Here is a 27959-nt window from a genome sequence, read left to right as displayed (position 1 = left end):
GTCTACCCAAGTATTCCCAACCCTTTACTTATTTCATTCTCCTGCCTACATCCACCTAATTCAAATAGCACTCCACTTTTAAGCCTGTTTTTAATACTTAAAGGTAAATGATTTCTTTTTTTGTTGAATTCCTAGCTCTTTTATGTGTGCCTTTGTCTTAAAGCACCCTATTCATATTACAGTTATACAAATGTACATGACTTACTCCCCTTAAATTGTAAAGTTCTTAAGGGGCATTTTGGACCATGTTTTGTTCTATTTTGAATCCTCTACAACATTGCTACTCAAAGTCTGGTTTGTTAGACCAGCCACTGATCTTAAGAGTTTGTTATTGATCCAGGACAAGGTAAAAAGCTGGCACCAAAATATAAGTCAATTGTGTGACTAAACACCCTGGTTCAGCTGACATTTTTTATACAACCAGACTTTGTTAAATAAGGAAGTGTGTTGGTTTACATTGTGGCACCTTAGCTGATTGGCACTTCAAACAGCATTTCTTTTACCACCCAAGAAAAAAGGAAATTCCTAATAAATGAGTCATAGGATATTTGTTCCTGTCAGTTATTATATAATTAAAATAAATACATGTTTCTCTGTTTTCAAACCTGCCCATTGGTACTTTGGCCTAGAAAGGGTGAGTACTATATGAAATCTTAAGAGGCAAATAGACTTATATTTATTCAATGCAAAGGGAGGTGTGGAATTTCTAAGAAAAATCCTAGAGCAAGGTCCTGAATTCATCCCAAGTTCAAATTTGAGTTTTTGTAAAAAAATGTTCTGGTTGATTTTTCAGAGAGGAAAATCTAGAGATCAGTCAGTAAAATCTTTATTAGGTCACAGGATAGAATTAGAGTCTTAAAAATATATTATACTTAAGACATAAATAGGAAATTCTCTATTTCCCATATTATTGCTATACATATATTACATATAACCAGTATATTTCAATATATAGTACTTGCATTCTTTTGTATGCTTTTTAGACAGCTATTTAATGAGAATTTGTATAAGGGAAGAAAAGAGAAGGAAGGCTCAGCAACCTTTTTAAATTTTATTTATTTATTTTTAAACGAAGCCAACTGGCCATAGGTAAGGCAATGTAGTTATTAATGATAAAAAATTTTTAAGAGAGTTTGAATTTCACCTTTAGGCATATGAAGTGAAATTTAATTTAAATGTAACCATAAATGATGATGATAATATTATAACATACTAAAGGGGTAGGATAGCTTCATTAAGAAACAGAAAAAAAGAAGAAAACTTAGAAAAAGCCAGACCTTCTCAACAGAAATATGTTGGACTGCTCATGGCCAGTTCAAAATTAATTTAGAAGGATGCCTACAAGGTTTGGAGCCAATGAATACCCAACGTCTGTTTAGTACATCGGCTGTTTGTTTTAGGGTTTTCTAGTGGGAGAGGAGGCATTTGTTGAACTTATTTTTAGTTTGAGGAAATTTAATTTTATCATTTTACTTGATCTTTAGGTAAAAATTTGAATAGGTAGTAAACATACACGTTCAAAAATTACAAAAAGATATATACAGGGTGGGGCAAAAGTAGGTTTATAGTTTGTATGGAAAATAATGCAACAATTAATAATAATAGAAGAGTAAACTCTGTGTTTCAGTTAAGTTAAAACTATAAACCTACTTTTGCCCCACCCTGTATATAGAGGGAAAAGTTTTAAGATCTTTCCCCTATTCTATGTCTGCCCAGTTCTTACCTTGCCATAGGCAATCATTTTTATTAGTTTTTGAATCCTTTCATATGTTTATTATGTAAATACAAAATATATATTTCACTATGCTTCCAGTTCTTAACACAAATGAATGTGCCCCATATTATACCTACTGTTTTGGACATTTCCCCCCCCATTTCATAAAATATCCTCATAAAATATCATGAAGAATCTTTCATATCAATACGTATAGCTTTTTTTTAATCCTAACCCTTTTTCGGGGGAGGGGGAGAGCGAGTGAGCGAGAGAGAAGCATTGAAGCACATGGACTGGTTGCCTCCTGCTTGAGCACTGACGGAGGCCAGGGACTGAGCCTGCAGCCAAGTACGTGCCCTTGGCCGGAATCAAACCCAGGACCCTCAGTCTGCGGGCTGACACTAAACACTGGGCCTAACTGGGTAGGGCTAGGTTTTTCATTTTGTTTTTGATAAGTCCAAAGTGCTCACCAATATCTATGGTGACTTTTTAAGAAATATTTTAATATAGGAAATTTGAGTAGCTTCTCCTGAGTTTAAGATGGTATCTTAAATAATCTATTTTTATATTTTCCTGTAATAAACCATCGGGGCAATCTAGATAGATTTCAATCTATGCACCCCCACCCCCGCAATCTGTGTGACCCCCCACTCCCCAGTTTTTTTAAGTGTGTAAAATACACATAAAATTTATCATCTTAACCATTATTAAGTGTGCATACAGTTCAGTGGTATTAAATACATTCAAATGTGCAGCTATCACCACTATCCATCTCTGTAACTCTTTTCATCTTGTAACTGAAACTCTATGCTCATTAAACAGTAACTCCCCATTCACTCTTCTTCCCAGCCCCTGGCATCGACCAGTCTACATTCTGTCTCAATGATTTTAACTACTCTTAGTATCTCACATAAGTAGAATTATACAGTATTTGTTTTTTTGTAACTGGCTTATTTCACTTAGCATAATGTCATCAGGGTTGATCCATATTATAGTATACTGCAGAATTTCCTTCCTTTCAAGGCTGAATATTACATTGTGTGTGTGTGTGTGTGTGTGTGTGTACACACACAACATTTTCCTTATCCATTCATGCACTGGTGGACACTCGGGTTGCTCCCATGTTTTCACTATGGTGAGTAGTGCTGCTATTAACGTGTGTACAGATATCCCCTTGAGACCCTGCTTTCAATTCCTTTGGGTATATATATACCCAGTAGTGGAATTGCTGGATCATATGGTAATTCTATTTTTCATTTTTTGAGGAACCACTGTATTGTTTTCCACAGTTACTATACCATTTGATATTTCCACCAACAGTGATCAAGTGTTCCAATTTCTCCACATTCTTACCAACACTTGTTCTTTTCAGTTTTTTTATACCATTCTAATGAGTATGAGGTGATAGGTATTTGTTATAGTTTGGATTTGCATCTCCCTGATGACTAGTGATGTTGAGTATCTGTTTATGTGCTTTATTGGCCATTTGCATATTCCTTTGGAGAAATGTCTATTTAAGTCCTTGCCCATTTTTGAATTGAATTGTTTGTTTTTTTGTTGTTGTTGAAGCCTCTTTGTCTGCACCCCTGATCAGAATTAGTGATTAGAGCACAGATCCCTGATATTTGGAGGATAGGGTTCTTTTTGCCCATCTTGCAAGCTGCAAGATGTGTGCAAGGTGCTCTATGAACATGTGCACAGCTGCCTACCACAAGGCTAGGGGTGAGGGCTGGGTAGTGGCTGTTGTGCTAAGAGCTGAAGTTGACCAGAATTAACCGCAGTGTACTGTCCAGGTCTTCCTCTGGAAGTTGCAAGCCTTCAGTAGACTTCAGAGTTCCATTCATAATAATGGCATCAAACAGATCCTGCCAGTGCAATATTGTCTAGGTGGGTAGATGGATTTCTGGTACTTCCTACTCTGCCATTTCCCCAGAATCCATCCTGTGCAGTCTTTTGTTAAATGAATAGTGGAAAGTTTCACAAAAGACACCTGGAACAGACTGTTTAAAACTTCTTAGGCCAGTGGTTTTTAAATGTTTTGTTTGTTTTCTATTAAGCAGCAAAATTGTTTTTACAAATGAAATCTGATATGAATTCCCAACATATAAAACAGATAAAAGCAGAAAAGCTTTGGCCTGATATTCCCTCCCTCATCAATACCCATCAGCCCCATGCCTCTTCTCTTCTTCCCACCCCCACTCCTGTTTGGGTGCAGAAAGAATTAAATGAACAGGTCATTTCCCAGGAGATGTACTAAGGAATGAATATTATTGATGATGAGTGATGTCAGTAGGTATGGAGTGGAAAAAATTTTGTAATCAAATTAACTTTGGAAACCCTGGATTAGATAAAGTTAAACCTGTTCTTTTACCGCAAACCTTTAATAAATTCATGTGAATTATGAATCCCCAAAAGGGAAGATAATATAAACAACACTTGCCAAACTTACTTGACCATGAATTTTTTTAAGACATAATTTTGAGAACACTAGTTTAGGAAACTCATTCCTTTATTTTACAGCATAAGAAGTTGAGATAAAGAGAAATTATATGACTTGATTATGATAAGTGATGTCATGAGGGATATCCAGCAATGCTTTATTTCAGAAAGGTTTTTAGGCACTCGGTAACCTGAAGTGAAAAATAAAGTCAGAACTCCTTAAGCGTAGTATTGTATTCTTTCTCTTATACCATCCTGCTGCCCAGACTTGAGAGTTGTTTTGGTGTCATGTATGTTACTGTCTAAGAAAAGTCTATCAGGTTTTATTGTGTATTACACTCTTAACAATATGCACAGTACTTGTAGGAAAATAAGAAATGCAATGTGTGATCTCAAAATACAAGGAAATTACAAACTAATTGGGATATAACACTTTTGTCCGTTCACTAAATATCTTTCAGCTGTACTAGTTGTTCATGATAGTCCCTCACCACTACAGTTTAAATCTAATGATATACATGAAAGATTATCAAACAGTACAAGAATAAATCTGTGTGGGGTCATTTAGAATTAAAATCAATATCAAGGACATTACTGAGAAAATCATTTAATATATTTATATTTTTAGCACACAACTGCATAAAAATTAAACTGTTTTCTAATTGTTTTTGAAATGAACACTATATTCTCTGGCAATTATATTGACCGTGACTAAGGTTTTAAAGTATTCTAAGTTACCTGAGTTAGCTTCCCAGGCCTTCACAAATTGCAGTCTCATTTAAAATTTACTTTATTAAATTTGTTGGTATTGATGGCTCTACACACTGACCATATATTTTTCCCTCACACCTTATTAAATATTGCAGGAAATCATCCAAAGATTAAAAAAAGATTATGGAATTTCTTTGCATTGTATTTAAATGATTGTGTTTATGTTAACTGGATGACCTCTGCTCTTGAAACCTACCCTTTTTTGAGGTTTTATACTTTTTGCATTTCAGTTGATGGAAATACCTGGGCACAAGTAATTGCCTTATATCCAACCTTAGTAGAATGCATCACCTGCTCATCTTCAGAAGTCTGCTCTGCACTTAAAGAGGCACTAGTTCCCTTTAAGGATTTCATGCAGCCACCAGCATCCAAAGTTCAAAATGGAGAATCTTGACCAGCTACAATAAATTTAAAGAAGAAAGATATCTAAAGAATGTTTGCTCCTCAGCGAGTCTTCTGTTGGAAGACATTTCTTACTACAAATAATTCTTGGCAGCTGTTGTTGGCCTTCTTTCAGTTGTACTTACCTGAGTTCAGTAGTTCATTTCACAAGCTTACCTGTCAGCCAAGGCCCTGGGTGAGCACCAGTGCAGGCCTTTAACGAATTACACTGATGAGAGGGATCTTTAATACTGCAGCATACCTGCTACCACATCTTCAACTGGTGATTTAAAAGTGAGCTTATGTACAGTTTGTGGTGTATGTGTTAATGATGTAATTTTTAAAAAGAAAGAAAAGATATTTCTTTCAGACAGATTTATAGGCTGGTGTTTGGTGTCCTTTTTCCAGTACAGAAGTGTACTAAAATTTTATGCAAGAGGGTACTGTAACATTCCATATGATCTATAACCAGCCTTTGTAAACAAAAGGAACTGATATACTCGTGTGTATAATAAATGGTAACAGTTCTGTATAAAATAGTTGCATTTATTGTTTAAAATTTTAAAACACTGATAATGTTAAATGCTTGATGCTGTATTTATTATTAATATAAAATTGTTTGCTTACATTTTCACTTATAGTTTGCCTTCTTAAGCGGCAGATACGCTCACTATATAACCATATAGTTAGCTTAATCATTATTTTAAATTTAGTTGCTAGTGACTATTAAATGTCTGATCAGAAAGGTCATGTGAACACAGCAGCAAATAGTTTATGATTTGCTGATTTTGCAACTTTGAAGTACAGGCTATTAACTTAATACATTGAGATATATTCTAGCATCATACCTCATTTCTTTAAATAACTTACCCAGCTTTCACATAAGTCTGTCTGTTTTTATATCTGCTGTCTGGATTTTAAAGACTGCTATTTTATATTTCTACTGATTTTTCCCCCCACTAACTAAAACATTTATCACTGCCTTTGAATTATGACCCAGGCAAAGTGATTTCAAATTTCCTAAGATTTTGCCTGTAAGGTTTTGTTCGTTTCAGCGCTTCGTTTTCTGATGTCTTCTCAAGAAAAAAGATAACTATGCCAACCCACAAATATAAAATGTGTGTGTATTCTGTAACAATGAGAAGTGTATTTTTGGAGATAGAAAAGCATTTAGAAGTACAGTAGACTTCCTATCATAGAGAAAAGTGCTAGTTTTGTTTGACTTTCCTTTTGAAGAAGTGCTCCTGAGTACATTCACTTAGCTGTTCCCTAAGACACTGACTGAGCTCACTGTATTTATTATTTTATGTGTTATGCTATTAGATTTTTATTCTGAGTTAAAGTTCATAATCATTTATGTGAAGACTCAAGGATGTTTAAAACAATTATTTTTCATAAGAAAGCATAATGGTCTCAGTATTATTTTAGTGCGTTCGAAGGCCTTTAATTTTAATAGAATTCATAAGTTTCAGCCTCTCCAGAATATTTATAAAATGAGAAGATATTAGAATTAAGTAATGAGTGAGATAAAATTGTGAGGCTATTATAATTATGAAATTATTAATTTGCACTATTAATCTGTAAACATGGGTTGGATCTTTTTTCTTTGAGGGGATAGTATCTTTTTACATGAATTAATGAATTTATATTTTATAATTTCACATAAAATTAAGGTAAGATGATGTGGCATTTCCTAGATTCTATCTTCAGCAGTTTCCTTAAAGTTGTAAAAAAAATAATTGCTCAAGCTGTGTATTTAGTTTACTTCCTATATTTGGATATACTGAATTGGAGATTAGAAAAATCTGCATATCCCTGATAAAGCATTGAAATAGAACAACAAGGGTAGTATACCAGTTCAGTAACATGTTAAAAATATTCCCATGAATTTACATGAAGTAAAAACACATCTATTCTCTTGAGAAGTAATAGATCAATTGCAATTAGAGGTATTTTCTAGTGAAAGTTAAATATGAGTCAAAGGTGTGTACATATATTTATATAAACTGAGTGGTTTTATTAATACTGTATTAGCTTTCAATACCAGGATCATACCGTACAGATCAAAACATAAATTTGGTGAATGTGTAAATACCATATAACATAGTAATCAGTGGCAGTCTTATGACAAGCAAAGTGAGCCACCCGCTTGGTGGTATAATTTGACAGGTTTTCCTTCCAGAGTATCTCTCACCACCCCCAGGAGTCACTACTTGTAATTCATTCCCTTGACAAGCATTCTTCTAGGCTACATTTTCTAAAATATCCTGATCCCTCGGAGGTTAACACAGTGCCCTTGTCTTGTTGATGCGAATTGGCTTCTTTAGTGACTAGAAGAACTGGGCTACATGAGATTACTACTGCTAGGAGATTCAAAGGGAAGCTGCCAAAGCTAAGATCACTTTGGTTAGTCCGTGAAACAGTAGTAATAATGTCCTTGGGGATACATATTATAATTATAATGAGTTTTAAGCCACACATAATCACTTTTTGTCACTGACAGTGCCTATCTTATATATAGATTGCTGGACAACAGACACCTGCCAATAATTGGATTAAAATCCTTTTCTGACTTTTTTCCATTATAAAGGAAACAGACTAATTTTAACTTGGAATAACTTACTTTTTAGTTTCCTATAATTCTACCACTGTCCAAAAGGAAAAGAATAGGTCATTTTGTAGTGTCTTATTTAGTACTTTTTAAAATATATATATTTTTATTGACTTTAGAGAGAGGAATGGAGAGAGAGAGAGAAACATCAATGATGAGAGAGCTATTGATCAGCTGCCTCCCGAAAGCTCCCCACTGGGGTTTGAGCCCACAACCGGGGCATGTGCCCTGACTGGGAATTGAACCTCAATCTCCTGGATCCTAGGTCAATGCTCAACTGCTGAGCCACGCCGGCAGGGCTTATGTAGTACTTCTTTATAACTAGTGTTAAAGTTTTGTTAGTTTTACTGTATACATTTGTAACGTTTACTTATTAGGAGCCTGGTAGGTACCAAAAGAAAAAGAAAATGCACAAAAAATGCCTTAGAACCACTTTTCACTTGCTTTCAATTTTAGTTTTATTTTATTAACATCTATATTGTTTCTTACCTGTTTTTCCCCTATATGATTATTGGTTCAACTCTTGCTACATTCATTAAATTAATAGTGGAGATGTAGAAGCCCCTGGGATGAATGTCCAGGCTAAGAATATTGTGAATTTCCGTGGTTTTTTTTTTTTTTTTAAAATATATCTTTATTGATCTCAGAGAGAGGAAAGGAGAGGGAGAGAGAGAGAAACATCAATGACGAGAGAGTCATTGATTGGCTGCAGCCCGCAACCCGGGCATGTGCCCTGACAGGGAATCGAACTCTGATCGCCTGGATCCTAGGTCGACGCTCAACCACTGAGCCACGCCCGGTCGGGCCCGTTTGTTTTTTTATAGAAAACTACCATCGATGTGGACAAAGATGGTCTCCTGAAAGCATTGCCAGCAGCCTAGTATGTTCTTTAGATTTCTACTTAATAGGTTTGGCATTTTGGCAGTTAATGCTGATCTTGTGCAAAGTGGCACCTTTTCACTATGCTGTGTTGGGTTGCATTTATCTACATTATTAGAGTGAATTCTGCTTTTTTAAAAATAAATTGCCATTCATAGAATGAATGAGTGGGAGTTCATAGCACATGGTGTGTTACCAATTTATATATTATGAGAAAGCAGTTTTTAATACTTCAGAATCACTTGAATTAAAATTTTTGTATCTCTGGCAAGTAGACTAGTTAGTGCTTTCAGTTTGGATAAAAAGTATTTTTAGATTGGGAAAGAAAATTATGTATTTATATCTTAATTTGTATAAAAATTTTCAGAGGAGTTAAATATCAATTTCTTACATTTCTAGTAATTTTGAATGCACTGGGAGTGTTGGCTGTTTTTGTTTTTATTTATTTATTTTAATATGTGTTTATTGATTTCAGAGAGAGAGAGACAGAGAGAGTCATTGATCGGCTGCCTCCTGCACTCCCCCGACTGGGGATCGAGCCCGCAACCCGGGCATGTGCCCTGACCCAGAATCAAACCGCAACCTCCTGGATGTTAGGTGGATGCTCAACTGCTGAGCCACGCCTGTCTGGCAGGGCTCTCTTTCTTAAAAAAAAATAAATTCTATGTTTATCTTATCTTTCTTATACTTTCCCCCCAATGTTTCTTTTTCTCCTTTCATTCATCTTTCATTCCCTCCCTAGTCTCTTCCAGCTCTTCCTCTAATTTCACCTGTACCTTATTCAAGAGATACCACTTGTTAGTGGTAGAACCACTGACAATTGTGTTGCTAGTGTGTGAGACTCTAGAAAATACCTTCTACTTGAGCCACTGTTGCTTTTTTGCAAAACTGGTTTCCCTTCCATTTCAAAATAGCTGAACAAGTTAAAGTAATTTTTAAAAGATTCTTTCTGTTGAATTTTAGAGAGTGGGGGGAAGGGAGAGGAAGAAGGAGAGAAACATCCATTCAAAACATTGATTGGCTGCCTTCTGCATGCCCCTACTGGGGATAGAGCCCACTGGCAACCCTTCAGTGTAGAGGACGTTGCCCAACCAACTGAGCCACACTGGCCAGGGCCGAGTTAAAGTAATTTGTGACTAGAGTTCCTACTATCTTTCTGAATCCACAGGATTCAGCATCGAGGACGCTCACCAAATGGCATTGCTATAAAAATGAATTCAGCAGCTAAACTTGGAGTAATCGTGTCTTTTCTGTTAGGTGGATAGAGAGATCATGAGCACTTTTCTCAAAAGGGAAATCAGTTTTCATTAAGTTTTTTGTATCTTGTTTGTTTTTGGAGGCAGACGCTTTGAGTTATTTTAGATTTATGATATCTAAGTAGGAGGATGTGACACAGCATATTGCCCATGTATTTCAGCTGTTTCTGGTTTTCTGTTACAAAGCAGTATTCTTTTGATAGAAGACCTAGAAAGTTACAGTACGCTCTCCAGATCTTTCCAGGGTGTATGTAGTAACCATGTGCTTGGTACTGACAGTGATACAAAGGTCAGCTGAAACATTCCTAATTACACTGTGGAATAAGAAAACGAAAATTATTGTACCCTTGAGTTTTGATACCATTTTCAGCTGCTGCACATTTAGTTACATTGTTTTATTTTAAACAACATTCAATAAATAGTGCAAGCAGGAAGGATCAAAACCATGCCATTATTTGGTAAACGACTGCAATATAACAACTGATGCTTTCTATGAAGTTTACTAGGTATGAGAAAAATTCCAAAGCTGTAATATTATAATCTTATTCTTTTTATTTAGAAAAATAAAACAAAACATTAGGCTTTAGACCCAACTGTGTAAATTGCATTTGCTTTCCAGCTTTTACTACTTCTGTGTCATAATTTTAACATATTACAACTCCTATCTCTTAAGGCTGTTATCCATATGATGTTTATGTCAGACTGGATATATTTATCTAATTTGGTGAGTTTCTTTTTTAGCTCCCAATGCAGTTCTTGAAAGTAATACTGCTGTTGTTACACTTTCTCCTTGCAATTTTTATGTTGAGATGTATCAGTTACATATTATAATCATAAAAGTCTCTTGGCCTCAAACCCAGATTTTCTTCGTGGCCTAGGATAGATTTTTCACAAAAATTGCATAGTTACAGCTGTGATTGTATAGATCCTTAAATTGCTTTACAGTTACCACTCAGCATGACTCGAGGTTTTTAATTATGTTCTAGCAGTGCTAGTTTTCTCAGTATAACTTAAAATTATAACCACTTTGAGAATTTACTTCCAGATATGATAAATAACTCAGTTTTTCTTTAATATACTTTGTGTTTGCTTTCTCATCCCCACTAGGTTCAGCACATCAGTCACACCCCACACCACTGAATCTACTCAACAGACTTCATAAGTAATCACTCAAATCTGTTTAGGATGGCTTACATATGCTGTCAATTGGGGAAAACTTTTATGAAATAGAATAAGGAAGGTGTGTCTTTGAGAGCTTTGTTGGAACTATTAATGTATAAAATGAAAAAAATAAAAATACACAGAAGGATGTGATGAAATATCTCTATCTCAGCAGTTTGGAAAGCAGATTTAGAACTTTTTGTAAAAATTCTAGGTCATAAAATGTTGAACTTAAAAAAAAATTCTAGGTCAGCTAGAAAACAATCCTCAAGTGGATTAGACTCTTATAATCATTTCTTGTTTTATAAGCATTCCTATGTATTTTTAATTTAGTGAGACTAATTTTGAGACTGCCTGTTTATAGCAATGCTAGACTATTCCTCTACCTCTCAAAGAAAAATAGTTTAAATATTTTTTTTTTAGAGAGAGGAAGGGAGAAAGAGAGAAACATCAATTTGTTGTTCCACTTATTTATGCATTCATTGATTGATTCTTGTACGTGCCCTGACAGGGACTTGAATTCACAATTTTGGCATATTGCGATGACGTTCTACCAACTGACCTACCCGGACAGGGCTAAATTTTCTTTTTTGAGAACCTGAATTGTGTAATAAATGTATGATACTGAAAAATTCCTACAAAATATTTACAGGAGTCAGGTGTAGTTACAGTTTTTCTAATTTCTCATTTTAATCATCATTTAAGTACCTCGTGTCAGCCAAGGCTTTACCTACATTATTCCTATAAGGAATAATAATGCTAGTAGAAATCCTGCAAGAAAGTCATACTTAGTTTACAGGGTGAAAGTCAGGACTTAGCAGTTGAAGTAACCTGTGTAGTCACACAGCTAAAGTCTGTGAATTAGCATGTCTTGCTTCCAAAGACACTTTCTCCACTACAGTGTGCTAATTTCATGTTTCACAAAAAAGATTCTCACTTCATTAAAACCTAAGTCTTACTAAAATAAAGTGAAAATACTTTTTATACAACTACTATTTCTATGAATAGATGTTGAGACAAATACACTGGAACATAACAAAGAACTTCAAATACTGTGAAGAAAATATTTATCTAATGACTGACCTCTGGAGCTGTACTGGGTTTTTATTATTGGTCCAGGAGTTTAAAATTGCTTATTGATTTGTTTGTTACATCATAATAAATAGCATAGTGTTTAAGAGTCCAGTCTGGGGCCAGACTTCCTAAGTTTAAATCTTAGCTCGCTTATTTACCAGATGTGTGACCTTGAGCAAGTTAGTTAACCTGTTTTGGTTTCCTCATATAAAATGGAGTTAATAGTTGTGTTTAACTCATAGAGTTCTTTATTAGGATTTAAAAAGCAGTGTTATAAAGCACTGTCCCTGGTCCATGGTAACTGCTAGGTGGGTTTTACATAAGTAAAACACTTTTGGTATGTATCATTCAAAAATGGGCAAAAATCCTATACTTTCTCATAAAGGGACATATTTTTTGCCTTTTACTGGACAAGCACTGCAGGTTAATCTACTATATACTCATAATTGTATGTGAGAAAAGTCATTAGGAGTGCTCAGGTGCTTATAGTTAGTTGAGGACCCACATAAAATAACACTAAACATAAGATTTTATATAATTAAGTACTCATGTCATTTTAGCTCCTATCAGGTGTTAGGCATTGGGTTACTCTCTGTCCTCATGGAGTTTACAGTTTTGCAGGAATATAAGACCTTAAACAAATGTGCAGAGTACTGTGGCAAGTACAGATTAATATGGGATCATAAAATAGAGAACTTGAGCCTAGTCGTCTGTGGTTCAGGTTTTTATTAATGTATTAAGAAGGAAAATCAATAAAGAAATGAAAAAAAAGGCGCTGTGGTAGAGAGAGAACTTACAGTGGCCCTGATGGCGAGGTAGATTTTTTTATGATTCCAAAGGATATTGCAGGTAAAGACAAGTAATGTGAGCAAGATATATTTAAAATATGAGGAAACTGCATTTTTGGTATGTTGTATGAAACAAGGTTGCCAGTGAGGAAATGAGACCTATTCATAAAATTCCTTGAAAGCCAAGCAGAATTGTTTAGATTTGAGATGGCAAGAGTTTGGAGTGATTATTTTTAGGAGTAAATTATGAAACTAAGAAGATAAACTTGCAGCTATAAGCAAGACAGAGTGGAGGAACTATAAATAGGGAAAGCTATGATAGGAAGCTGCTGCAATTTTCCTGCTGTGAGGTCATGAAGGATTGATGAGCTGCAGGTGGTCACATTTGGAAAGGATGCTTAGATTCTGGATATTACGGGTGCATAGTATCTGGATGATGAGTGCACTGGTGTTAGCAATGTCAAAATCAGGTTAATTGTGGAAATGAATCTTATACAATTAAAGTAGTCTAATGACTAAGTTTCGTTGGAAACTTTATTGCTGGAATGTATCTGTATACTGTACACCAAACATCTGTTTAAAGACCATTTGAAAATCTGTACCATTACCACAAGTGACATTTGCTGTGGTGCAGGATAGTGTCTACTGTGCAGTGAAGGAGCAAGGAGGGGTGATGCCCTGGCAGCCCAGTCATTGCTTATCAGGACATGGTGGTGTGAACCATAACCAGACTACTGGCTTAGCTTCTGTATGATGCACAGTCAGGTTTTGCTTCATGAAATAAAGCATTTAATTTCAAGTGTGTTGTATACACACACACACAAATATTAATGGGAAATAGTTCAGATTGGCCATCCCAGGCAAACTACCTCAAACAGTTGTTTTAAAATACGAATAAGCATAACAGATGTTGCAGTGGGCATGTATTTTTTCTTAATTTGCATATTACATACTTATTTTGAAATGTTAGGCAGGATGCTTTTTAATTTGAAAACTTGTTCTTCAGGAAACTGCCCCGTCACCGATACCATATGGAATAGAAACGAAAAGTGTGTTAGGTAATCTTCAATTTGCAAAGAGTGTCTTGGCCGAAATGATCTATTATTAAATATTATATTACCCAGGTTTAAGAGGAAAATCTTACTTTTCCCAAAACGAGTTAATATGGATGCCCCTTTATGCGTTGTTGCCAGATCCTAGCCTGCACCTTCAGTTCCTCATCCCTTCCTTTGGTCACCTGCAGGCTGGGTTTTCAGGAGCGCGAGGACTAACAGGAGCGCTGATGTAGCAGGTGAAAATACAGGACACCCAGTTCAACGTGAAGTTCAGATAGCGATTTATTTTTATTTTTTTTAGTACAGGGGACACATACTAAAATCCTCATCTCAAATAGGAACTTAACTGGACGTTCTGTATTTTATCTGACAACTCCCGGTTACTTTTTCTTTAAAATGATTTAACTTAAGACCACAATCCCTAATTGGGAGGCAAAAAGTAACTTGCGTGGGCTGGAGCAGACGCGGCTCAGAACAGTCCGCCTTCTCCCAAACTTGGCCTTTAAGAAAAAAAAGGCGACCCTCAAGCCCCGGGAGCCTGCGCACTGAGGCGAGCGAGCTGCGCCGCGGCTTTCCCGCCGCTTTTCTGCGGAATGTAGCGCCGCGGGCGCGCCACGGGCGCGCCGCGGGGCGGAGCGCGAATGGCTGTGCCCTGGCCAGATAGGAAAGGCGGTGCCGGAAACTTTAAACCCAGACAGTGTACAACGTGTCCACTTAGACGGCGGTAAGTGCCGCCATTTTCTTTGCGGGCAATGACCGGGAGAAGTTTGGGGCCTCACTTTGTCCCGGTAAGCGGATTGGGGGGCATGGCCTACGGGCTCAGCGCTGTGGTAACGTAGCCTTGCGGTCCCCCGTTTTGGAGCTCACTTCTAGTGACACGTCGAAGCTTGCCAAGGCGGGGACAGGGACGCCGCCTCTGTCCCGGATGTAAGATGGCGGCGCGGGGGTGGGGCTGGCTGGCGGTCACGTGTCGGGAGTAGCGCGCGAGCCTCCTTAAGGGATCTCTATGGTTCGTCCGGGCGCACTGGAGCAGCGGAGCGCGAGAGGGGCCGGGTGTCCGCGCGCGCGGAGCCGCCGCCGCCACCCGCCGGCCGGCTCGCTTTCAGTTTTACGGGTTTTTTGTTTTACCCTCGCCTCCTGCAGAGGTGCACGGGATTACCCGAAGGGTCGCGGGGAACGTGTGGCCGGGGACTGCTTGGCTGTGCTTTGGTTTCTTACCGCGGCGCCAGAACCCGTGTCCGCCTCAGCGGGAAGCGCCCCGGGCCTTCACCCGTGCTGAGCCGGCGCGGCGGCGACGGACGTGGGGAGCGAGGCGCCGGTGGGGACCCGGCCGCCGCCCAGCCCCCACTGTGGGCTCGGGCGGGGAGGGGCGCGGGCAGCGCAGCCCGGAGACGTGGCGGGAGCGCGGCGGGGTCTGCCCGGAGCGCCTGGCGGGCTGCCGGCGAAGCGCGGGAACGCCGCTCGCTGCCTCTCCGCGACCGTCGGATCCCGTTGGCGTCTGGGTTCACTTTGGCCGCCCGTTTCCTGCTTCTGAGCGGCCCAGGGGCCGAGCTCCCCTCGGGGCAGTGGAGCGGAGGGGCGCCTCCGCCAGGACCCGGGCGCGCCCTCTCTGTTTCCAGAGCGGCCGGTTACGCGGAGAAGCCCCGTCCGGCCCGCGCCGAGCGCCGGCGCCGCCTGCGGTCGCGGGAGCTCTCGGGGCGCGCCCCGGGCGGCCGAGCCGCGCGGCGCTGGGCGGGGTCTCCGGCGGGCGCGGGGAAGGGCAGGGGGGCCCAGCCCACGTCGGCGGCGGAGGAAGGACGGAGGCGCGCCGGAGACGCTTCGCTCGCCCCAGCCGGTGCGGTGCCTCCCGACACCATGGCCCTGGCTGAGGTAGTAGTTTGTGCTGTTGGTCGGGTTGTGACATTGCCCGCTGTGGAGATAACTGCGCAAGCTACTGCCTTGCTAGTGCTGGTGATGCTCAGCGCCGCGGAGGACAATGGCTGGGAATCCCCTTTGTTTTCTGGGGCGCGGGGACAGCCCGCGGAGCCCCGGCGCCCGGCCGGCTCGGCCGCCGCGGAAACCGTTAGTTCCACATTTTCGGGGAGGGAGGGAGGAAGGGAAGCATTGCGGGGAGAGGGGTGGACCGGGACACGGGACATTTTTAAAGGGGGGGGAGCGAGGAGCTATCCTTTGGGTTCGCTTTTCACTGTTGGAGTGAAATTGTGTAAGATAATGACATAACTTTTCCATCCTAAACTATTTCAACTCTTTCAGTAGTTGATGCTGGATTTAGTTTGTACCTATTTTACTTCATGCTTTAGCTGTAGGTCGGAGTAGAGAGAACTGCCCTCCTGCAGAACTGGCACGGGGAGCAGACTAATAGACCCGTTAATTATGAAGTTTATGCCTTAAAACACGTTTAATCTGGCTTTTCGATACGTTCCCTCGGTAAATTAAAGAGTTTAAAAAATGTAAAACTAAAGCAATTGAAAGTTTCGATTTAAACTTTGCAACTCCTTGAATGAGAAGATTGAATTTATAGTTAAATGCACTATTGAAATTTTCTTTAATGAGGCAAATAAATTCTTTCCACAGTGCTGTGAGTGGTATTTTTTTTCTTTAACTTTGGGGGCTTAAATTCTGATGGTGTGGTGGGGGTTCTTTTGGCCTTTGTTTTTATACCATTTTGTTTTTGCATTGCATTTTAGTATGGGCGGAAAGGAACTAGTTAGGAGTGAAAAGTATGGTTTCTGGATATTTTGGGTTTAAAGTCCAATTAACACCCATTTTAATTCCTGATGTACCACTATTCCAAATAGTAAAATACAATTTTTATAAAGGAAACTTAAATTGGATAGCTAATGAAATTACTCCCGAAGTTTTTATCCTGAAGTTTGGGTGAAAAAGAAGATAATTGTAGTTTTTAAACTTAATTTCACTGAGATACATCAGTTGTAAATTTTAGTACTTTCTTTAAACTGACCTGGTTTTGATTTGTGCAGACTATTTAGCTTTGAATGTAATGTAATCATTTTCTGTGGTTTAATTTTTAATGCTTAATTGAAAAAGGCAATTCCCTAAGAAGAAGGCACACATAAGAAAAACTTTAAAAACCAACAGAATCTTTTCTCTCCCCTTCAATGGGAGTCTGATAATTCTGTAATTCAGAAGTGATCTAATAAGTGTGCCTTGATTTGGTTTGGTTTAGCTTTGAGCCATAACCTGCCTCAGTCTGATCTCATCTGGATGGAGCTGCCTCATTGTGGGAAGGACAGCGAAGAAGCTTATGTTGAATCTTGAAATGCAGTAAATACTTGAATGTTGGCTCTTTGAGCTTGCTTTTACTGATATCAAAGAGCAAAGTAAATTCAGGACTTTATTAAGTGCCAGTTCTTTTAAATGATGAAAGTCTTGGTGCTATTTCAAATCTTGATTTATGGGAAATAATCATAAAATTCTAATTGTAATAACTTTCATTTTTCAAAACATTGAGCCAATCAAGCTAATACCCATCCACCAGAGGTCATTTTTTTTCCCACTACACTGTTTAACACCTTTATAGAGGATCAGCAGTTGTTAATCTATACCTTAAAGTATTACAGATTCTGCCAATAACTTACTGAACTTCAGTGGATAAGTAGATAGGAAACTATTATATACAGATACAGTACTCAGAGTTTCTCCTCAGCTTTTAAAGTAAATCTCATTCAAAACTGTATTGCCCACATAGTAGGAACATTTTTGAGTTGTTGGATGTAAAGGTACTTCCATGTTACTCTTGTTTGCCGAGTTACAAGAGAAAACACTGCCATAGCCAGCATGTTTTTAGTACCATAGTTCTATATCTGCTTTAATCTCCAATCTTAAAAATATATCAGCCTTTCACTTTTACATTACGCACGGGTGAAAATTGCCTACTGAACATTTTTACTGTTGACAGTAAGTACAACTTCCTAATCTTGGTACTTTTGACATTTATTTGGCACAACTTTTTTGCTAAAGACCTATTGTTAAGCATTATAAGTAATTTGTATTAGCAAAAAGTCAACTGGGAAAGAATAGGGCAGTTTTTTGGGTGCCCTCAATAAGTACCAAACAAAAGGAAAGCTGGTTATGGTAATGACATTTTAATGTTATCCTCAATTATTGGAAATATAGATGTTACTGTATAGGATACCTGAAGAATATTCTCGGGGAACACAGTTTTGCTACAATCCCCCAAAGTGAGAGTTCCTGATTGTTAATCTTATATATAAAAACTTTATAAGCTTTTTAAAAATAAAATTACTTTGGCAGGTTGGCAAGACTGACCAGAAAGGGTACACTCAGGACATACTGTATTTTGGGGAGTATCCCCAAAAGAATTATTGCCAGAGGAACCTGACGGCAAAGATGAGCTCTTCAGTGTATAGGAACAAGGGCCAAGAAAGCTTTGAGATTTTTTCATAACTATAGGTTCTCTTCACCAATTGTTCACGCCATAGTAAAGAAACCTGACAAAGGAGGTACTATTACTTCCCCCACTGAATACTCCTCTATAATTTGTGCAACAAAAGGAAAATAAGACAATTGTTTTCAAATGTGAGTGAGGACAGCCCTGGTCTGTGTGGCTCAGGTGGTTGAGTGTCCTGTGCACCAAAGGGTTGTGGGTTCAATTCCTGGTCAGGGCATGTTCCCAGGTTGTGGGTTCAGTCCCTGGTGGGAGGCAGCTAACCAATGATTCTCTCATCATTGATGTTTCTGTCTCCATTTCCCTCTCCCTCCCCCTCTCTGAAATCAATAAAGATATATTTTTAAAAAGTTGAAATAATTTAAAAAATCAAAGGTTTTAAAAATGAGTTAGGACAGATTAGAAATACACGAGAGCATTCTGTCCATTGTCATAAAATCTAAAAAGCTATAGGTGCCATTGGTATGTAGATAATTAAGGGGAAAATGTTAAAATTACCTGAATGATTATTTAATGCAGTTCATTAAGTGTTCTTTTTTAGATTATTAGTGTTAGGCCCCATGGGAAAACCAGTAATTGTATGACTAGGTCACTGCCCCAAAAGAACACATAGTTAGAAAAGGTGTAACATGAAATGCTTAATAATCAAAATGTGGGCATAAAAAAATGGGTGAAAGCTGAGAGAAGTATGGAGCACTTAGATCATGTAGCCTAGAGGGGTACCTTGCTTGCTTACGTTTGTAGCCTGTAGTCATTCTAAAAGTGCAGTTGAGATCTTGGAGATAAGCAATACAATTGTAGTTGATAGTGATACTCTGGGTGGCTTACGTTTTAAATTTATGTGCAGCTGATATGCTAGGGTGTTATCTGAATTTGTTTAACAGAAATACTACTAATTCCACATGGAATATCTCAAGTTGAGAGGTTATTTTAGTTAAATTTTCATTTTAGTCACCTTTCTTTAAAAGAGCTATTTTATTCAGATGTAATTGTGCCTATACAGGCTTCTGGCTACTAAAGTGAATGGGATCCTTTTAAGCTGTACCATTGACACCCAACAGTACAAATTTTGTCTTTTAATTATATTAAATTATGAACAAACATAAGATAGTCTTGTGTTGATTTTAAAGGACAAGTTCCTAGTTTTCCTTATCCAACCTCAAACAACACTTCCTGAAAATACATCATTTGCTTTTAGTCAGGTTTCAAATTCCATTAATTCCATTATAATATAATTGAGGGTGTTTTATCACAGAGGTCAGAGTTTCTCAGAAGGCCACATAGTGTCAGATGTCACAGAAAAGTCAAGTAAATTAGGAGCTAAAATGTGTCCACAAACATTGGCAGTTTAGATCATGCATTTATAATGCTGTGTTTTCTGTTAGAAGTGAAAAATTTATTAACTGCTCTCTGGTTGAGTAACAAACTACAATTACATGATCTAAATTATGTGTGTTTCATACCACATTGAATATAACAAAAAAGTTAAGATTCAGAGGTTGCTATTTCAGTAGTCTGCACACAGTATATTTTAAAGCCCTCATTAAACAGAAAAGCAGTGGATATCTATGGGCTAATTGTAGTAGTAACACTGACTTCGTGTTACCCAAATAAGTGGCAGAAAGCTGACTAACCTCTAAAAGCAAGTACATAAGAAAATGGAAATATATTTTCCTGTTTTTAAAAAACATTTATATACCTATTAAAAAACATTTAATAAGACTTTAGGTGAATTATTGAAAATAAGAATCCTATTTGCCTTTAACTTCTTTTTTAGTGAGTGAAACTCATACAGAATAAATATGTTCCAGATAAATCCATTCATTCATTTATCTAACACGTATATTGAATATGTGCTATATACCAGGAGATACATGATAGACTAAAATGAACAAATCTCCATCCTCAATGGGATGTGTATTCTAAAGGGAACACATTTGTCTAATAATAACAAAAGTATTGAACACTATCCATGGTCAAACCTGAGTTCCACTCAGGCACGTACTCTAGAGCCCTTGCTCCAGAACCACTCTGTGGTATTGTGGTTGTGTTTTTAGAAAAAGCCATTTTCCCACTGATTTTTGTTATAATTGTACCTGCATAAAAAATTTAAAAAGTTCTAATAGTTTAGTCCCAGTAGAGCATCATAAAATGTGACATCTGGCTGTGTACAATCTTTAGATTTCTTCACAGGGTAGTCAGACATTACATTTTGTGATGTACATTCTAAACATTTTAAGAGTTTCAAGAAGGAAGACTCCCCATGACTAGGGTGTTGAGCTGGCCTCATAGAAGGCACCTCCCTAGAGCAGAAGTGTTGGGTTATTGTGACAGTAAAAGCCATGGAGAACTGATTATGAGCTTTGCTGGGACTGAATTCAGGAGAGAGAATCAAGTATTTATCCTGCTTTATACAAACTACCTCAGGGTAACTAAAGAGTTGTGAGGGAGATTTTCTCATTATAGACTAATTCCAGCTTAAAAGTACGATATGATAGAAATAGGACATTAACATTTTGCAGCAGCTAATGAAATAATCAAGCTAGGCCTCCTCCTGGCTATTAAAACTGTTAAGTGGAATGCTGATGGAGAGCTATTTCATGCATGGGTCAGTCTGACAACACTTGAACCCACTGATAAATCTTTTTTTTAAAAAAATATATCTTTATTGATTTCAGAGAGAGGAAAGGAGGAGAGAGAGACAGAAACATCAATGATGAGAGAGTCATTGATTAGCCCCCTCCTGCACACCCCTGACCGGGGATCTAGCCCTCAACCTGGGCATGTGCCCTGACCAGGAATCGAACCCCGATCGCCTGGATCCTAGGTCGAGGTTCAACCACTGAGCCACGCCCAGCTGGGAACCACTGATAAATCTTAAGGTTACAAAAACAGAGACACTAGACATGAGATACAATGGAAGTACAGAACAACATAAAGTTTAAATAATTGAACTCCCCAAGCTTCTAGATCTGACTACCAGTTTATAAGATATTTAGGATAAAGAGGAATACATTAAATCACCACAGGGTACAATTAGCAAAATTCACACTGGAAAATTCCAAAGGACAAATGACCTGATCTTTAAAAATGCAAGAAAAAAAGAGAAGGGGAACCTATAGATTAAAATAAACTTTTTTTATTTTATTTTAATTACAGCTCTAGTAGTAATTCATTGTGGCTTTAATATACAGTTGAACAACATGAGTTTGAACTATGGGGTCCACTTATACATGGATTTTGTTTTCAGTATACAATTGGTCTGTATTCCCAGGTTTCCATCTGTGGGTTCAACCAACTGTAGATGAAGACACTGCTTTCTCTCCACCACTGGGAATTCTCAGATGGCAGGGCAGACTGTATGCACTGATCTTCGCCATTTTTATGTAGGGGACTTGGGCATCCGCAGATTTTGGTATCTGTAGACATCAAGGGACAACTGCAGTTAAATTTGGGGGGAGTCAAAAGTTACACATGGATTTTGGACTGTGTGGGAGTCAGTGCCCCTACCTCCCATTTGCTCAAGGGTCAGGTGTACATACAACATAGGAAATACATAATTATTAACGTCACCTCACACTAAAACCTAAATAGGTGAGGTGTGGAGGATAACAAGGTTCTATGTACTTGACTCTGATGGTTCTCTTCTAGTCCCTCTATCCACACAGACATTTTTCTTTATAGTTTAAGCAAAAACCTTTGTGAATTAAGGAGCATATCTTCAAATCCACTTGAAGATATGACTGGTGTCAACATCTGATTCCTTCATACCCGTAACTGACACCTCTCTGGAGAGCACCTAAGATGTTCTGGGCTAAAATCATTACCCGGTGGACCACTAGAGATTTCCAGTCTTATATCTTCTTTCTTACTAGCTCCCGCATTATGACTCTCTTTTTTGTCTATCCTTCATCTTATTAGCTCAGGCATCACCTTATATAATCAGTCCATTCTGTTCTGCCTTTTCATTTTAAAATTGAAGTATAACTGACATATAACATTATATTAATTTCAGTTGTACAATTTAATGATTTGATATTTGTATATATTGTGAAATCACCATAGTAAGTTTAGTCAACATCTGTCACTGTACATAGTTACAAAAATTGTTTTCTTGTGATAAGCTTTTAAGATTGTCTTAGCAACTTTTAAATATGCAATACAGTATTATTAACTATAGTCTATGTACTGCACCTTAAATCCCCATGACCTATTTATTTTATAACTGGAAGTATGTACCTTTTGACCCCCTTCACTCATTTTGTACTCCTCCCACCCACCCCTATCTAACTCTGTCTGGCAACCACCAGTCTGTTCTCTATATCTTTGTGCTCTGGTGTTTTGTTTTAAGCTTCCACACATAGGTGAGATCATAGGGTATTTGTTTTTCTCTTCCTTATTTCACTTAGCATAATGCTCTCAGGTCCACCTGTGTTGTCACAAATGGCGATATTCCTTTTTATGGCTGAATTTCCAATATATATATATATATATGTATATAATTGGCACCTTTTAATCCATTCATTCATCGATAGACACTTAGGTTGTTTCCATATCTTGACTATTGTCAGTAGTGCTGCAATGAACATGGGCTTATGGGGGTGCATATGTCATTTCCTCAAAATGGACTTAAAGAGACCTAGCAGTCAATTGCAATGTGCAGAACTTGTTTGGATCCTGATTTAATGATAACCAACTGCAAAAATACATGACACCACTGGAGTAATTTAAATACTGACTATTTGAAGTTAAAAAATTGTTAATTTTTGATAATGATATTGTGGTTATTTAAAAAAAACTAAAGAATTTATTAATGAAAGGATATAATTTATTAATGAAAGTGTAGAATTTGCTTCATGCTTCAAAATAATCCATAGGGTTGAGGGGACATGTACACCTGGGGGAGTGTACAGGAAAGAAGACTGCCCTTGTATTGAGCCTGGGTGATGGGTAGATGGAGGTTCGCTATAGTATTCTCTTTTGTATATGCTTGGAATGGTCCATAATAAAAACTAAAAAACAACAAACAACAATCAAACAAAACAAGAGAAAAAAAGAATCCTGTGATTGAGAGAGACCCAGAGTGAGAACCCACACAAAACCACACAGGGATTACTAGGATACATTCATGGGCATCTTCTATTTTAACCCTGGGACTTCAGATCTTAGCAGAATATTTAGGATAATTACTATTGTATAGATGTTACAACTGCTACAACCCTTAGAGTCCTCTGATGACTATCCAAGAACCCTATGGAGTTCATTATGCTTAAATTGACTAAATATTCCTTACACTCTTCCTGAATCTATGTTATGACCCTTCCCGTAGTCATTGAGTTTCTTGTAACCATTTTATTTTGGGGAATTAAAGCCCCATTTCCAAGATTAGGAATTCCCCAACAGTCAAGTCAGACCATAAACGGGTTGAAGCAGAAAGGTCCTCCACTACTCCCAGGAAATCACACACCCAAGAAAAACACATTATTGCAAAAGTTACTGTGCAAGTTTGAAAATGACCTCTTGGCATTTTGATCTGACATCCATCTTTTTTCCTTTATCATGTCCCTCTTTTTTTTCTTTTTTATCAATTAATAGAATAGTTTTTTATGTGTTTCTGTATGACTGTGGTAAAAATAATATTCCCCTTCTCTACAGGTCATGGTCAGTTGGATGTATAAAAGTGGTTGTGGGCCCTGGCCAGTTTGGCTCAGTGGTTAGAGTGTCTGCCAGTCGACTGAAGGGTACCGGGTTCAGTTCCAGCCAACGGCGCGTGCCGGAGGCAACCAATAGATGTCTTTCTCACATCAATGTGTCCCCCCCCCTTTCTTCTTCCCTCCTTCTCTCCCTCCCTCCCTTCCATTCCCTCTGAAAAGCAGTGGAAAAAATATCCTCAGGTGAGGATTGAAAAAACAACAAAACTGTTGGAAAGAGTTAAGACCCTGAAATGCATGCAGTCAGGCTAGGCTAAGTGGAAAATCATGTTGGGGAGTAGATGGAGTTTTAAAGTGCTAAGAAAATGATAATGAAATAGGGGCCATAAAATTTCTAGAGAGGGTACAGGCTGACTTCTTTCAGGATTTTAGGAGCTCTGTGAATAGAAAAGCCGTAAGAGTAGGAACGAGAAGAGATCACCTTGAACACCAGAGCTGCACTCCTGGATGAACTTTGGGAAAGGGGTGGGTTTTCAGGGAAAAGGGAAAAGGATCTGGGATCATTCACTCAAACATTTTTTTAAACAATTGTTAATCTGTGTATTTATTAGATATCAAGATGAATAGGAGCTTTTCTATTTGAGGAAATAGGCATGTATATAAAGAAATGAAAACAAAAAATAAGTGCTTTGTAGATGTATATACAGCAACATGCCACAGGGATGCAGAACACCAAGCAATCAGTGTTCATCATGATCATAATCGGGGTAAGAAAGACATGATAATTCTTTCATTCTTGTCACTGTCACAAAAATGAAGGAATAGGCCCTGGCCAATTGGAGCTTCGGTTGATTGGAGCATCTTCCCAATGCTCCAGGGTCGTGGGTTTGATTCCCAGTCAGGGCTTCTCAGGGCTCATACAGGAGTCAACCATTGAATGCATGGGTAATTGGAACAACAAAATTGATCTCTCTATCCCCCTCTTTCCCTCTCCCTTCCTATCTTTCTAAAATCAGTAAAAAAAAAAAAAAAAAAAAAAGGAATGAGTACTTTTGGGTATGAGAAAAGAACAGCCTGAGAAAAGTACACAAAAAAACATGAGCTTTCACGGTGCATATAATCTAAGATGTTCTATAAGAATTTGGGGTTGGGGCGTAGATGGTGGTATAGACAGGCTGGAATTATTATTATGGCCTCATGAGTGACCTACAAGAGTAAGGAGTTTTGACTTTTTTATTGAGATATAGTTGACGTATAGCATATGTTTCAGGTGTACAACATAATGATTCGATACATGTGTGTACATATTGCAAAATGATAACCACAGTAAGTCCAGTTAACATCCAGCACCACACATTGTTACAACTTTTTCTTATGATGAAACCATCAATCGGTTCTCTGTATGTGTGAATTTGTGGGGTTGTTTTTATTTTTTAGATTCCACATGTAAGTGAAGGCATATGGTATTTGTCTTTCTCTGACTTATTTCACTTAGCAAAATGTACTCAGGTTCCATCCATGTTGTTGCAGGTGACAAGTTTATTCTTTTTTATGGCTAACATTCCTGTGTGTGTGTGTGCGCACGTGCATGTGTGTATCACACTTTATACTTTCACCCACTGATGGACACTGTGGTTGCTTCCATGTCTTGGCTATTGTAAATAATGCTGCAGTGAACCAGGGAGGTGGGGGGAGGGTTGCATTTATTTTTGAGGAACCTCCATAATATTTTCACTGGTGGTTGCACCAATTTACATTCCGACCAACAGCGCATGAGCGTTTCCTTTTCTTCACATCTTCACCAACACTTATTTATTGTCTTTTCAATAACAGCTGTTGTAATAGGTATGAGGTGATATCTCACTGTGGTTTTGCTTTGTATTTCCCTGATGATTGGTGATGTTGACCAGCTTTTCATATACCTGGCCATCTGTATATCTTCTTTGGGAAAATATCTGTTTGGATCCTTGTCCCATTTTTAAATTGAGTTGTTTGTTTTTTATGACTAGTGAATTGTATGAGTTCTTTATATATTTCGGGTATTAACCTCTTATTACATATATGATTTGCAAATACCTTCTTCCGTTCAGTTGTTTGCCTTTATGACTGTTCTTTAGGAATAAGAAACACTATTATGGCTTTTGAGGAGAGAAGTCTTATACAAGGGGAAAAGGAAATTGCACACACAAAACTTGACGGAGGTGGTAGGGGAGGAAGGGTGGTTTACTGTGAGGAGGTGACAATGTTGGTAGGATGACAGTAAAAACGAGAGGGAATATGGAGATTCCAGACTGAAAACAGAACAGAAAAGGGTAAGTGATAGGACAAGGTCCTGTGTTATAGGATCTCCTTTGTTTCACAAGGAAAATCCACCTATTAAAAGCATCCTAGAGGTATGTTTGCTATTCTGTCCGGGGTAACCCTCTGGAAACACATTTGAAAGTGCTTTAGAACAGATCTACAAATGTTTCCTGTGAAGGGCCAGAGATAGATAGTAACTATTTTTAGGCTTTGGGGGTCACATATGGTCTCTATTACATGTGCTGCTGTGCTCCTCCTCCCCCCCACTCCCTCTTTAAAAACATAAAATCATTCTCAGCTCATGGGCCGTACAAAAACAGGCCACAGGCCAGGTTTGGCCTGCAGGCTATAGTTTGCAAACTTCTGCTTTAGAACATAACTTTTCCTGATGAAACATTCTCTCTCTCTCTAACTGAAGGAAAAAAATCAGTCTTCCTTGGAGAATAAAAAGTTGGAATCATTTCACCCATTTGAATGTATGTGACCCCGACCTGCCTTTGCCCGTGATCCCTTGGATGTGTGACTGTAACTGCCAAAGCGTGGTTTCGGCAGCGGTTCTAAAGCCTTCCTTTGTGTACTTTTTTTCCAACTGTGGTAATTTAAAAACATAACTGCAAATTATTTGACACTTTTTTTTCCATAAAAAAAATCATCTTACGTTTCCTTCTCTTGAACCGAAATGGCATTTGTGACTGCCTCAGTAAATAGGATGTGATTGAAATGACACTCGTGTGACTTCTCTAGGGTCATAAAAGATGACAGAGCTTCTGCCTTCCTCTCTTTCTCTCTTCTGACACATGCTTTTGGAGCCCTAAGCTGCCCTGAAGCTTCCGTCTGAAAAGACCAGGAGGGGATCACATAGAGATAGGGAGCAGTGTCTGAGGAACCCCAGCTAATCCTGCCCCCAGCTTTTTAAGTCTTCCCAGACCAGGTGCCGTACACATGAATGAGCAAGCTTTCAGATGATTCCAGCACCAGCTTCTGTCTGGCTGCAAACTCATGAGACACCCCAAGCAAGAACCACCTAGCTAAGCTTACTCCAGCCTCAGAACCATGAGAGAGAACAAAATGGTGGTGGCGGTTTTAAACCCAAGTTTCAGGGTGAACTGATTTTTGGGACCCGGAAGTGGAATATTACCATAACAAAACCTAAACCATACGGCAGTGGCTTTGGAACTGAGCTATGTGTAGGCATAAGTTGGAAGGGCCTTAAAGAGACAAGTGGCAGAAGTCTGATGGCTCTTGAGGTTGTCAGTAGGGCTTAAAGGAAAGTGAGGGGAAAATGATTAAAGCTGGAGGAAAAGCCCTTGTTAATAAAGCTGTTTCCTGCAATAATATAGAAAATACACCTAGCGGATCGGCCTGAAGATTTTTCAGGCTAACTGGTAAAAGCTGCATCTGGTTTCTCATAGCCGTGTCATAAAATATAGATAATGATAAGCTTTAGAA

The 27959-nt window shown here is 38.3% G+C and overlaps 2 protein-coding genes across 8 annotated transcripts in view; one reads left to right on the top strand and one right to left on the bottom strand.

Moving 5' to 3' along the window:
- Positions 1–5939, top strand: part of MON2 (MON2 homolog, regulator of endosome-to-Golgi trafficking) — a 90290-nt gene extending 84351 nt beyond the window's left edge. For all 6 annotated transcript variants that reach the window (XR_013998250.1, XM_081129435.1, XM_081129434.1 and 3 more), the window contains one exon: positions 5155–5939. Coding sequence is in view for 5 of the 6 variants with exons in the window: in XM_081129435.1 (XP_080985561.1) it covers positions 5155–5318 (164 nt within the window). In the remaining variant the exon portion in view is untranslated. The remainder of the gene's footprint in view (positions 1–5154) is intronic.
- A 15745-nt stretch (positions 5940–21684) lies between these two features.
- Positions 21685–27959, bottom strand: part of PPM1H (protein phosphatase, Mg2+/Mn2+ dependent 1H) — a 270856-nt gene continuing 264581 nt past the window's right edge. Inside the window, exon 10 of one of the 2 annotated variants that reach the window (XM_081129753.1) lies at positions 21685–21977. In XM_081129753.1, coding sequence (XP_080985879.1) covers positions 21941–21977 — 37 coding nt within the window. In that variant the 3' untranslated portion in view covers positions 21685–21940. Of the gene's footprint in view, positions 21998–27959 lie in introns of both variants that reach the window. The other variant, XM_081129750.1, reaches the window with a different exon arrangement.

Source organism: Miniopterus schreibersii (genome assembly GCF_964146895.1).
Source record: "Miniopterus schreibersii genome assembly, chromosome: 2".
Classification (NCBI taxonomy): Eukaryota; Metazoa; Chordata; class Mammalia; order Chiroptera; family Miniopteridae; genus Miniopterus; species Miniopterus schreibersii.
Note: the sequence above shows the minus strand (reverse complement) of the source record. Positions and strands in the feature narration are given on the sequence as shown.